Genomic DNA, 13,566 nt, shown 5'->3' with positions numbered 1-13,566 from the left:
AGTTATTGCCATATTTTAAAAAGATTTTCAAAAATATATATCAACATTAAATGTAATTGTCCATGTCATATTTAACCATATGACATGTCATCAATCTTAATAGCCACGTCACAATTTTTTTTGGTGAAAACGATTGTAGAAAAGACATGTGGCAAATCATTTATCAAATATAGTCTAGGGGATTCTGTTTAGTTTTGGTTAAATTTGGTTACTAGTAAGTTTGGAGCTTTTGCGAGTGGGCTCCATTATCTCACAAGTCATTGTTATAAAGAAACAGAGTCGTTGCCATATCGTGTGATTGTGAGTATGTGAGAGTGACAAATATAATAGGCAAACATAATGAAACTCTGACTCAAAACTACACTTACTAAAGCCAAGATGATCTCTTATTTTGACAACCAACAAAGAAACTTAGATAGTAGAAAACCAAATGTCTTAAGAGCTCAGCTTGAGCTGTTCAAGTCATCAAACAACATCGTCGAATGACAGAGGAGTTCTGGTGGCCGACAACTCGGCCTTCTGCTCCTCAGCTAGAGCCTCAAGCTCTGCACACTTTCGCTTCAGCTTCAGTAAACTTTCCTCTGTTTCTTGAAGCATGGCGAAACCAGACACCTCTTTCTTCTTCTTTTCTTTTACTTGGTCTAGCTTCTCGTCCAACCAATCCACTCTAAAGCCTAAATCTTTCACATAAGCCAGTGCGATGTCTGCTTCGACAAGATCTTCATTGGAGAGATCTTCAAGTGGTTGACACAGTGTCTCGATTAAGCTGAGAAGGGAATTCATGCAAGAATTCCTCAGAAGCTGGTTCTTTGCACGGAAACCTATTGCAATGTCTGGATGTCTCTCAAACAGACGCCTCACAGATTCTACCTGCAAGTGAAAGACAAAAAGAAAAAAATGAAGATGGTGTCATGTAGAGTAACAAGAATATGTATACAGAATGATTACTTGTGAAGACAAGACATGAAACCCATTGATATCCATGCTTTCATTTCTTTCCTTGACAAAGACGCAAGAATCTTTATTTCCGACTGTTTCCGGAATTGGTCCTTCAACTTTCATTCTCTTTTGCCATTTATTCTTTCTCAGACCGATGACATTAACTAACATGAATCTGGCCCTAGAAGACAATTCTTGTTTGCATGATAGCATTTTCATTTTCTCAAAATGTTTATCCATAAGGACCTTAGCTTTGCCGTGATCGATCACAAGTCCTATCGTACTCACTAGTTTACACAGAGCTTCTATGTTCTCTTCATGTGGATCCACCTGATCATATACGCCGAGCAACTCCTGGATGCAATGGTGCATAATTTTCTCAGGCATTATCCTTCTCTTGTATAACTCACCAATAAGTCTAATATTACCGAGCCTTCTCCTCCGAACCTTGAGTCTCTCCTCCTCGGTTTGTCCTTCTTCAGGAACTCTATTGGCTTCCTCCTCTTCTTTCTCTCCTCTCTCAAATTCCATCTGACATTTATTGAGAAGCAATCTTTTGAAAGTAATCTCTTTACCATACCAATTTAAATTAAAACCAGGTAATGACCCAGACAGATGAAGACATAAATCTGCATACATCTCACAGAAGGTAGGCTCCATCAAGGCTTTGTCAAATATCTGTGAGACTAAACCAATAAGCGTAGCAGCGTTGTCGATGTTGACACTTTTAAATTGCTCCAACAGTTTCTCAAAGTTTTGCGGGGTCAACTTTTCCAAGATGCCCTTTAACTGCCTTTGTTTTGCTTGTTCTTCATCTGCAACTGCACCTACTTGGTATTTTCTCTCGGCTTTGTGCATCACCTGCATAGGAGGAGTATGCGGAGACGCACCCACACCCACTTGGCCCAACTGAGGATGAATCTGAGCACCCATAGGAGTTGCAAAACCATGTCCCTGAGCCTGATGCATGGGATGTGATGGGAGGCCTTGAAAAAACACCTGCTGCTGGATCTGAGGTGAATTTCCCATAGATAATGCCATTGGAATCTGAAACGAGCTTGGAGCCACATTGGGAGGCTGCATTGGCATATTGGGGCCACCTAAATGCATAGTTGATGGACTGTTCCCCTCTTTCTTCATCAGCTGATTATCTACACCAGTAAGAGTAACGGCATTGTCGATGTTGACACTTTTAAATTGCTCCAACACTTTCTCAAAGTTTTGCGGGGTCAACTTTTCCAAGATGCCCTTTAACTGCCTTCGTTTCGCTTCTTCTTCATCTGTAACTGCACCTACTTGGTATTTTCTCTCGGCTCTGTGCATCACACTACCTGCATAGGAGTATGATATGAGAACTTGGAACTACCTAAGTATTTGAAGAGATTTTGGAATGTTTTAATTTTGGTAGGATTTTGGTGAGTTTCAAAATTGTTTGAGTGATTTTAATAAAAGTTTAAAAATAAAAATAAAGTTAATAGGTGATTTGGTAAGATAGTGTCTAAAGATTTTAGAATTGTTAAGGTTATTTAATTGAAATGATAATATTTAACACGATAGACTCTAGGCATTAAGCCCAATGTCCGTGCAAGTTCCACAATATACTTGACCTAAGAAACCATTTGAAATTGAACAGTGTGAATTGAGCAACTAAAACTGGAATAAAAAAATACTTGGGGAAGAAAAGTATGTGGCCACCAATATCAGAATCTTGACCAAGCCCCATGTTTTCACCACGTATCAAACCATGAAGAGTATAAGACAATTTCAGAACAGCTACAACTTAAAACTCACACCTACAGAACACCATTACTTCCATTAAAAGTAGCATCATATACATTATGACAGTCATCTATACTTTTGATCAGTGGGATTTGTTGTGTTCGTTTTGGCTCTGGTCTCATAGATTTTGTTTATATACAATTCTGCAGGCTTTTAACAGTCAGGTTTGTGCTATGACTGTTGGCAATGACATGCTTTTTGCTATTTTAGTTTCTCTCCCTTTCTACTTGTGCTAGTTCTCTGTTTCCTTGTTGGCGGTGAAGTCACAGCATACCGACACGGTCACCTCCCTCTCCTATGTTGGGATCAGTATCTCATATAGGTGGATCACATTGTTAGATGAAACCATCAAAGTCTGGGCTTATTCTGAACATGGCAGCATTGTTATTGAACTGAATATCCCACAATCGACGGCGAGGCTACATTGAGTCCGTGAGAGGATGGAACCAGGCTGGCGACTATCCTCATATAGGTGCACGAGGGATTGAGTATTAGCGAGGTAGAGATAAGAAAAGCTGAAATATTCTGATACGGTTCGTCGGTACGGCGCGTTGAACGGAAGGGATAGAGAGTGGTGGCTCGGTGTGGAGGGGAGAGGAAGAAGTGGGGTTGATGAGGAGAAGAGAGTGCTGGCTAGGTGAGGAGGAGAGAGGAGGAGGTGTTGTGGAGAAAAGAGTGGTTGCTGGGTGAGGAAGAACGGCAAAATCAGAGCACATATGAAAGTCTCGACTTTTATGTGTTCATACATATTTCCAGAATGTATTGATTTATTTATTTTGAAGTTTCTTCAAATACCATCGATAGAGATGTTATTTTAAAAGAAGGATTTCTAACCAAAAATGAATGTCAACTCTTCTAAAATCTTCATCAAAAGTTTTTTTTACTAAATATTGTTTACAGTTGAATAACAGGTGATTTGATATAGTTTTTACAAATGATTAATTGAATAACATGGGATTACAAGTGATTTTGCACAAATCTCATATTGAATAACACTTGATTTGAAAATAAATTTTAAAATCACTGATTCAATAACAGGAGATTTTAACAAAATCCTAAAATCTTCTAAAATCCTTAGTTCAATACATCCCCCTAAGAGTTTGGTGTTTTTCCCTTTTTAGTTAAGTTTAAAGGATTTTTCCTTTTTTAATTTAGGTTATGATCTCTTGTAGTTGTAACCTATAATTTTTATGATTAATTTAGAGGGAACTTTCAACAATTAATCTTAATCTCTAAGAGCGCTTAAGAGTTAAAGGAAGCTTAGCTACTTCTCTTTCTATCTTCTTCACGTGTGGTTTCGAGATCACAATCGGATCATATCAGAGTATACGCCGACACCATTGGGACCATTGTGCTGGTTAGGAACTGAATGGCTCACAGTTGGTAGATTCACCCGAGTCTGATGCCATCAGGACAAAAACTAATCCTAAAGAAACTGAGAAGTCATGGAATTGATTGAATACCTGCGTTTAGAGGATAAGGAAGGATCAACGTAAGTGGAAGAGTCGGTCACAGCTCCGGCGCCGGCTCCCCTACCCTAACCGCCGGGGAGAAATCGGTGAGGTTGTTGCTGCTGCTGATGGTAGCCGGTGGATCGCCCAGTTCTTCGGTATTGATTATCGCTTCTGTCGATTAAAAGATGTTAGCAGAGATGAAAAGGTCACCTCAGGGAGCTGAAATCTGATAAACCAACCGTTTCTTGGCATTCATTTAGAAGAAAGAAGCTAGCTCAAAGTAAAGTCACTCGAGCATAGTTAAAACTTAACGAGGAGGAAGAAGGGTTCAGAGGGTCCCCTTCTACTTTTAATTTCGATTTACTTTATTTTTAAAGCAAAAAAAAGGTAATAATATACCAAATCACCAATCACATGTTTCCTTTTTCTTTTTTCTCAATCTTTTTCTCTTGCTTTTTCTTCTCTCTTCCTTTTCCTTCTTCTTTAAGTTTCTTCAAGGATTTATGATATTTTTATAAATGTCTATTAATATTTTTTCTACTCTTGACAAATGAAAAACTTTACTCCTAATTTCACTTTTTATTTTTCTACTCTTGTGTTTTCAAAAGTGAAGTTTAGAGTAAAATAGTAGTTTTGGGTTTTCAATGGTACTTGTAAAAGGTATTTTTTCATTTATCAAGAGTGGAAAAAATATATCATAAAAAGTGAAATTAGGAGTAAAATAGTAGTTTTGTGTTTTCAATGGTACTTGATTTTTTAATTCATTTTTAATATTGATTATGATAATTATTACATATAATTTTTTTTTGTAAGTTATGTATTGAAATAGTTCTTTTGGTATTCTAACTTTATTTTAAATATATGTGAAAATTCCAAAAGTAATATCTTCACGAAAGATAAAGAGTATATGTTTAAAAAATGATAATTTAAAGAGAGAAGAGAGAACTTGTTTGGTTGATCTGGTTGAAAAGTTAATGTAGATTAATAAACGTGTGTCTAAAATTCAAAGTATGTTGGAGTGTGTTTGGAAAGTGAAGTGTGTGAATGTAAATTGCTCTATCAAATATAAAACACAAACGCTGGAAACACCAAATATATTTTTACACCTAATGGAGTAAGGAAGCATGCTAGTATGCTACGAACGTGCAACTGCAACCTTATTTTACGCAAACAAAAAAAAAGTATATACAAGCCAAAAGTAATGATATCCAAAGCAAATGTTTTATCCGACTGTATCCGAACCCGAAATCCAAACTGAATTCGAACCAAAAAACCCGATCCGTTATCCGATTCGAAATGTAAAAATACCCGAATGGATCTTGTAGGATGGTACAAAAAAATCCGAATCCGAAGTGTTATTAACCGAACGGGTAACCCGAAAAATCTGAAATTAATAGTCAATATAAATATTTTGAAATATATATATATATATATATATATATATATATAAGTATTTCAATTATTAAATTTAATATTTGTGGTAATATGATATATAATAGTAAATATTAAAATTTTAATAAATGCTTTAAGTACACAATTAGTTTGTTTATTAAATAATAAGTCTATTCTCTAGAAGGCAATACATATTGTTTACCGATGATTTTTGTTTTCATGCTTGATTTAACATTTTATTGTTATTTTATCAATTTTATGTGTGATAGATTAATTTTTATTAATTTAAATATTTTTTAAGTTTTGCTTCAAAATTTTTGTTTTTTATTTCGGTTATATCCGAACAGAACCGATATAACCCGAATCCGTATGATATATGGTTACTTTATGGGTTTTAAGATGCAATACAATTTTGAACAGAACCCGAAGTGTTATTATCCGAACCCGACCAGTACTAATAAAATTTTAGTATGAGACCTAAGAACGTAAACCCGAAAACCCAAAAACCTAAAAACCCGAAAAACCCGATCTGAATACCAACGGGTACCCGAACGTCCAGGCCTAAATACAATAACAAAAAAATGAATGAATTTCGAGTAATGTTCGAGAATGCAAACAGTCCAAGTACCCTCGTGACTTGATACTCTACCATAAGAGCATCTGCAAAAGACATTCTATAATTTCATATTTGAAGTTTTTTGTTTTTCGAAAAAAATTTTAAAACTTCAAATTTGAAGTTTTTTAGCAGTGAAACTTCAAATATATAGTATCACTACTCAAAACTTCAATTTTGAAGTTTCACATTTTTATTTGCATTTTAGTCCTTATAATTACATATTACATTTTATGATTCTTAGATATTTTGTTGTTTATCATTTTAATATTTAATAAATCATATCTTATAATATTTCATATTTGTTAATTGTTCTCATAAATTTTAGTTTTACACATAACACTAAATATAAACCTTCAAATAAGAAATTTTAAGGTTTAAAAACATCTTTAAACTTCAAATATGAAGTTTAAAAACATCTTTATTAGACTTCAAATATGAAGTTTTGCAAACTTCAAAATATAGTGTATTTTTCTTGTAGTTTAATATTTAGTTATGTATTTATATTTATAATATATATATTTACTTTAAGATTTTATTAATTAATATTAATGTGATATTTTTATATATGTGCTAGTTATTTATAAGTTTTATGAATTTATATTCATTATAACAAATATAGAAATCATAGTGTAAAATACAAATAATTTTGAAATTATGTTTGAAATTTTTCTTTTGAAAAAAAATATATTGAAACTTCAAATTTAGAGTTTTGTAAACTCTAAAATAGAGTCCTTTTGAAGATGCTCTAAATGCATATCAATCAATGGTAAGACTGGTGACTACTAATGAAGACTACTCTCCTGCAAGCAACGTTTCGAGTGCCATGCATAACTAAGTTACTTTACTATCAACAACTTTGTGCTCTGTAGAAGAATTATTTTTAGGATCTCAAAAAGATTGGAGAAACCAATGAAGCCCCACTTCTTGCCCGCCTGCAAAAGTTAAATCCTCAAGATACACTTCATTTTCAAAATTTTTATAGAATACTAATTTTTCAATTTAATTTCACTACTTAGTCTCGTCGAAAGACTTGGGAGACTATGAACTTGAGAATTGTTCCTAGACATCAAAAGAAAGAAAAAAAGATTCATGTACAAGTCTACAAGAATCCTCGCAAAATCAGCAAACAATATCATCGAACGAGAGAGGAGCAATTGCAGCCAACGCCTCAGCCTTTTCCATCTGCATTTGAGTTTCAAGATCCAAGAACATTAGCTTCAGCTTCAGCAACTCTTCCTCCATTGTTCGTAGCCGAGCCTCACTACCCTTTTCCTTCTTCTTCTTCTTCTCAGAAACTTCATCCAGCTTTATCATCAGCCAATCCAACTTAAAACCGACATCAATCAGATCAGCCAGTGTGTCGTCAGCATTGCTCAGATCATCTTTGGAGAGCTTCTCTGGTGACTGGCACATCATCTCAATGAGGCTAAGGAGTTCATTCATGTAAGCTCTTCTGATCTGTTCGTTCTTTGGACGGAAGTCTAATGCTATGTCCGGGTGTCTTTTGAATATATAGCTCACCGACTCAACCTGCTAGCCATAAAAAAGGTGAAACTATGTTGGAAACAATATTGTGAGAGTGAAACCTAAGAACATAATCAAGAGATATGCAATAAAAATGATATTCGCATTTCAGATTAGAGCTTTCTCACTAATACAAATAGAAGATGAATACAGTTCTTACCTGAGAAAAAAAAACGTCAAAGCCATTGATAGCTATTGTTTCCCTTGTTGGTTGAATCTTCGTGATCAAACTATTATCAGTCACATAAACAGATGCCCGGGAGGCATCCTCCAAAGACTTCACTTGGTCTACATTGTCTTTAGGTGCATCATCATTGGAAACCTCAGTCTCAGCTGTCCCACTGTTACTCTTTATACCATCATTCCCTACGGTATGAGAAGCCTCTTCCAAGGCACTGAAGTGGTTCAAAAGACTTATGTCCTCACCTCCATCATCTGACAAAGGAGATGAAGCATCATCATCACTATCCACATCCTCTTCAAACGAACCATCGTCAGAAGGACCATCATCATCATCAGAACCCTCTTCAGATACGCCATCATCATCATCTGAATCCTCAGTTTCTTCACAAGAAGAATCCCTCTTAGATTTTCCAACGGATTCATCATCAGCTTGGTTGCAAAGAGGTTCAGTAATCTTGAGAGTTTCCTCTGGTACCACAACAGCTGGAAGTACATGTAGTTCAGCGAGTATAATGAGTCTGCTATTCACCAGAAACCCTTCACTCTTGTCATGAAGTTTAGCAAGGGACACGAACTTAGTATAACCCCAAGCCTTATTCTTTGCATCAAAACAACATTGCCCTCCTGCCACAAAAAAAAAAAGAAAAGGAGTCTCAGAGTCAAGAAAGAAGTCAAAACTTTTTGCATACGAACCCTAGGGCATGAGGCTCAAAAATATCATATCGCAAAGCCCTAATTAATGAGTAATGATAATGAGGAGCTAACAAAAGATGAGCGTACCCAATACTATGCTCGATTTTCCCCAAGCCTTAGTGAAGAGAGCGAGGGTAAACTTGACTTCTCTTGACCATCCCGGTGGCAGAGAAGCAGGATCTTCAAACTCCAGATACAAGGACAAGTGACCATCCTTCTTATCTCCCTTAGGATAAGCAAGAAGACGCCTTTACAAAACAAACAAACAAACAAACCCCACTCAAGATCAAATGCAAAAATTGTTAGTAAATGGTTTCTTTTTTTACCAATTGACCCCGGCAACAGCGAAGGGGCGAGAGTAGCATTTCTCGTCTTGTGAAGATGAGAACTTTTTCAAAACCCAACTGAATCTCTTTTCTATTTGCTCACCCATTAAAACCCTATGAACCCTAAAAAACAGAAGGTCCGTAAACAACAACACAGGAGTCACACACACCCGTTAGGAACTTAGTGCGTGTATGGGGGCTCAGGGTTTAAGAAGATAAGAGATAATTTAGAAAACCCTAGCCAACAGAAAGAGAACGTGTCTTTAGCCCCGTTGCTATTTCACAGCTATCTATGCAGAAACAACGTATCACTGGAATATTTAAGCGAGCCTGAGCGAGTCCTACGCATTCGGTTTATATAATTTAATTTTCGGTTAGTTCGGTTCCCTCAAATTTTTACTAAATTGAACTGAAAATATTCGGTTTGATTCGATATTCATCTAAATCGGTTTAGTTTGATTTACGAAATTTAGATTACTAAAGTGAGGAAGCCCAAAGCCCATTCCCTCGGTATAACTTAGAGCGAGTTTAATCAGCTTTTGCCAGAGTAGGCAAAATTACTTGGCTCATAAGACTGGTTACTATTTTTCCAAAAAAAAAAAAAGACTGGTTACTCACCTTGTCACCTTGACTAGTATTTTTTTTTTTTGCTAAAGAGTAAATATCATAAATGAAAGAAAGTTTTACATGAGCAAAGCTTAAAAACAGAACCAACCTGGCAAAAAAGAAATAAAAAACAAGTTGGTTCTCTAAGTTAATCTACAAGAAATATTTATCTCATCCACAAGAGCATGAGAGAATCAAATCTTTTCCTATGTCTCCTTGCTGAGATGATGTTCCTAAGCTCTTTGTCGATGCCATAGAACACAGTTGAGGTCGGGAGAGATAGGTGATTATGAATCAGATTGTTCCTCTGTTTCCAGAGATGAAACACAGTTGTTTGGGTCGCCAGCTTTCTCAGGAGGATTAGCTGGGGAGATGGAGCTCGCCTGATCCAAGAAAGCAACTCAGACCAGTCCAGTAAAGGAGCAGAAGGCGGGTGGCACCTTATGAAGACTTCCTTCCAGATAGCTTTGCTGTATTCGCAGGAAAGGAGTAGGTGGTCTCTGGTTTCGTCGAAGTTGGAGCAGAATGGGCATTGCGTGGTGATTGGTAATCCCCATGCCGCCAGCCTAGTTCGTGTGGGAAGCCGGTCATAATTAGCAATCCACATCTGAAAGCTGAGCTTAGGTATAGCTCCTTTGAACCATATTACATCAACCCAGTTTTTGGTGTCTTGTCTCGGTCTTAGCATGTCCCAAGTCGTGTTGGACCTGAAAACAAGAATAGGAGAATCACCAGCAACCCAAGTATACTCATCCTCAACATCAATAGAAAGTGGCAAAGTAAGAGTAGTGAGATGAGCATGTAAATCTACTTCCTTTTGTGTTCGGGGGTGAGGAAGTGTCCAAGAGGAGCCTAAGATAGCATCTGCTACCACTGCATCTTTCCTTATTCGTAAAGCGCGGGGACCGGTTGGGCCGATATGAGTGATTAGCTGACCGAGAGGGGTCCAAACGTCGTACCAGAAACTTGTCGAGCGTCCGTTACCCAGCTGTGATTTGCAGAATTGTAAGGCTAGAGGGCGAAGTTGTAAGAGCTTACGCCAGGCCCAAGAGTCTGCTGGGTTCTCGGTGATCGTCCAGAAAGAGTGGCCTGCTAGGTGAGTGGTCTGGTGCCACTCCACCCATAGAGAAGGCGCCTTAGTCAGAAGTAGCCAGATGAATTTTAAGCACATCACCTGGTTCCAGATCAAGAAGCTCCTTAGGCCTAACCCCCCTTCCTCCTTAGGTAGGCACACTGTCGTCCAAGCAACCTTTGCGATGCCCCTATTCTCGATGTTACCAGACCATAAGAAACGGGAGCAGAGAGCTTCGATAGACTTTATGCATCCCTTAGGAAGTACAAAAGCTGAGGTCCAAAAAGTGACAGTTCCGAAGATCACCGTCTTGAGCAATTGCAGTCTTCCGGCGAAAGATAACATTTTGGCAGACCAGGACTGAAAGCTCACTGTGATCCTTGTCATTAGGGGGGCATATTCAGAGATTTTAAGCTTCCGGCTCATGAGTGGGAGTCCTAGATATCTTATCGGTAGTTGACCAGTAGGGAAACCGTAGCAGTTTATGGCGATGGTTTCACTATGTTCAACCCCAGAGGTAAATAGCTCTGTCTTAGTCGCGTTGATCTGAAGGCCCGACCAGGAAGCAAAGTCATCTAAGCATTCCGAGATGCCGTGGAGGCTGTTGCTGGTTCCATCGAAAAATATCATGACGTCATCTGCAAACATAAGGTGTGTTATTTTTAGCTCCGCAGTTCTTGGGTGATATCCTATGCAGCCTGCTTCATAGCGAGAGAGCAGCAGACGGGATAGACACTCCATCGCGAGGACAAAAAGATACGGCGAAAGCGGATCGCCTTGGCGTAGCCCTTTGGTGCTCTTGAAGAAACCCCCTGACTCGCCATTGATCGAGATAGTGAATGATGCAGTTGACAGGCACTCCTGGATGAGCGAGATGAAAAATTCCGGTATAGCTATCGCCCTCAAAGAAGCAAGAATGAAGTCCCAACGCACACTATCGAATGCTTTCCTGAGATCTACCTTTAACATACCCCTCGGAGTAAGGCTCTGCGTGTTGTAACCATTTACCAAGTCAGTGGCGAGAAGGACATTTTCCGCTAGCAGACGACCCGGCAGGAACGCAGATTGGGCTTTAGAAATCATTAGGGGTAGAATCTCTTTGAGGCGAGAGGCAAGGAGCTTGGAGATAACTTTGTATACTGTGTTGAGGCAAGAGATTGGTCTGAATTCCGAAGGGTGAGCCGCGTTTGACTTCTTTGGAATTAATACCAGATTTGCCGTGTTCCACTGCTTCAATAATTTCCCTGTTCTGAAGAACTCCAAGATAGCTTCAGATATTTCTGGGCCGATCACAGACCAGAGAGAGGTAAAGAATTCCGCCGAGTAGCCATCCGGACCACCGGTTTTATTCCTGGGCAGTGAGAAAAAGGCTTCTTTGATATCCTCCTCCGAGAATTCTTTCCTAAAGGCCGAGACCTGTTCCTGTGAGCACTTGAAATCAAAAAGCAAATCCAAGTCACTCTGAATAAACAGCTGTTGAGACACCGGACTGCCAAGTAGATCAGAGAAATAACCGACACAGAGCTGTTGAATCCCGGCTTGAGTTTCGATACGCTCACCAGATTCGGAAAGTAGGAAATGAATGTGATTGAAAGCCTGTCTGGAAGCGGCATATCTGTGGAAAAGAGTGGTACTGCCATCACCAAGAGCAAGCCAATTGATGCGAGATCTTTGGTAGAAGAAAGCAGCTTCCGCTGAGGAGAGATCCTCCCATTCTTTTAGAGCCTCTAGCTCGGATGAGCACCTTGACTAGTATTTTGTTTGACTAAAATGGAGATATTCTGAAGTTACGACCCAAAGTAACTTTTTAACGAAAGTGCAACCACAGATATATCTACGTAGTCAGACGTAGGATACCTTTAAATTCAGATTGTTTAACGACAGTCCGCCATTAAACTACATAAAGTGGTTCCCTTAACGAGTATTAAGTCGTTTATTTTAAATTTTACAAATATAAAACAGGTATCAAATACTAAAATAAAAATAACCACTTAGTATTGTACTATTTGTTAGCTTTTTTTTTTTTTCCCAAACAGCCGTTCTATTACTCAGGTTTGAAGTGGTCTAGGGAACTAGACCGGAATAGAACAACCAATGTAATACAAGTTCCTATGGAAAGATCTTGCTATCTTAGCTAATGAATCATAAGATACATTCTCATTGCGTGAAATATAAACTATTGAAAACTCCGAAAATCTGCTCTTCAACTTGAGAAGCTCTTTCAGTTCAGTTGAGAAGTTCGGCCATGCTCCAGGGTCCTTGATCATTGCTATCAAATCCTTGCAGTCAGTTCCAAAGAGCTGACAGTTCGACACTTGCAGCATACATTCCATCGCTCATACTAACGCTTCAAATTCTGAATGTAAAGCTGATATTCTTCGAGGTTTATTCCTTGCACCCAGTAGCTGGATTCCTCCATCCGTATTCTTCCATGTCCAACCATAACCACTAAAGAATGCATTATGTGTCCAGGAGCCATCAATCAAGCATATTTCAGTCTCTATAGGAGGAGCTGTATTTTATGGCAGTCTCATTACTTCTTCTTTCCGGTTTGCAGCAAACCAAGCATGACATTCCGATTCCGCATGTCTTACAGTTTCCAAGGGGTCCCTGTCTATTCCTCTGAATAGCTTCTCATTTCTTCCTTTCCATATGAACCATAGGATCCATGGGTATGGGTCCTTATCGAGCTCCGGGTCTTCAATGTCATTCTTTCTCCAAAATAGATAATCAATATTCGAGAAATGACTAGCACTGGGAAAATTAGCTGGAGGAATAGGAGTCGTAGCATGTGCCCAAGTTTGAATCGCTGGGGGACATTCAAATAATGCATGATTAATGGTTTCATCCTCAGCTCCACATCTAGGACAATGATTATCACATCGCATATGACGATGGTTTAGGTTACTAGTAACAGCTAGTTGTCCAGATATAGCTTACCATATGAAATGTTTGATCTTCTGTGGAGCCTTAGCTTCCAAG

General features: G+C 38.3%; 1 protein-coding gene across 5 annotated transcripts in view; it reads right to left on the bottom strand.

Moving 5' to 3' along the window:
* Positions 1-327: 327 nt before the first annotated feature.
* LOC108817009 (eukaryotic translation initiation factor 4G) overlaps positions 328-13,566 on the bottom strand; it is a 32,752-nt gene continuing 19,513 nt past the window's right edge. For 4 of the 5 annotated variants that reach the window (XM_018589587.2, XM_056990336.1, XM_056990334.1 and 1 more), the window contains exons 8-9: positions 949-2,077; positions 328-870 (exon numbers count right to left, since the gene is read on the bottom strand). In XM_018589587.2, the coding sequence (XP_018445089.2) occupies positions 466-870; positions 949-2,077 (1,534 nt within the window). In that variant the 3' untranslated portion in view covers positions 328-465. Of the gene's footprint in view, positions 871-948; positions 2,271-4,181; positions 4,535-13,566 lie in introns of those variants that run through there. The other variant, XM_056990337.1, reaches the window with a different exon arrangement.

This window comes from Raphanus sativus, chromosome 7 (genome assembly GCF_000801105.2).
Source record: "Raphanus sativus cultivar WK10039 chromosome 7, ASM80110v3, whole genome shotgun sequence".
Lineage (NCBI taxonomy): Eukaryota > Viridiplantae > Streptophyta > Magnoliopsida > Brassicales > Brassicaceae > Raphanus > Raphanus sativus.
This window is presented reverse-complemented; position numbering and strand designations above follow the sequence as displayed.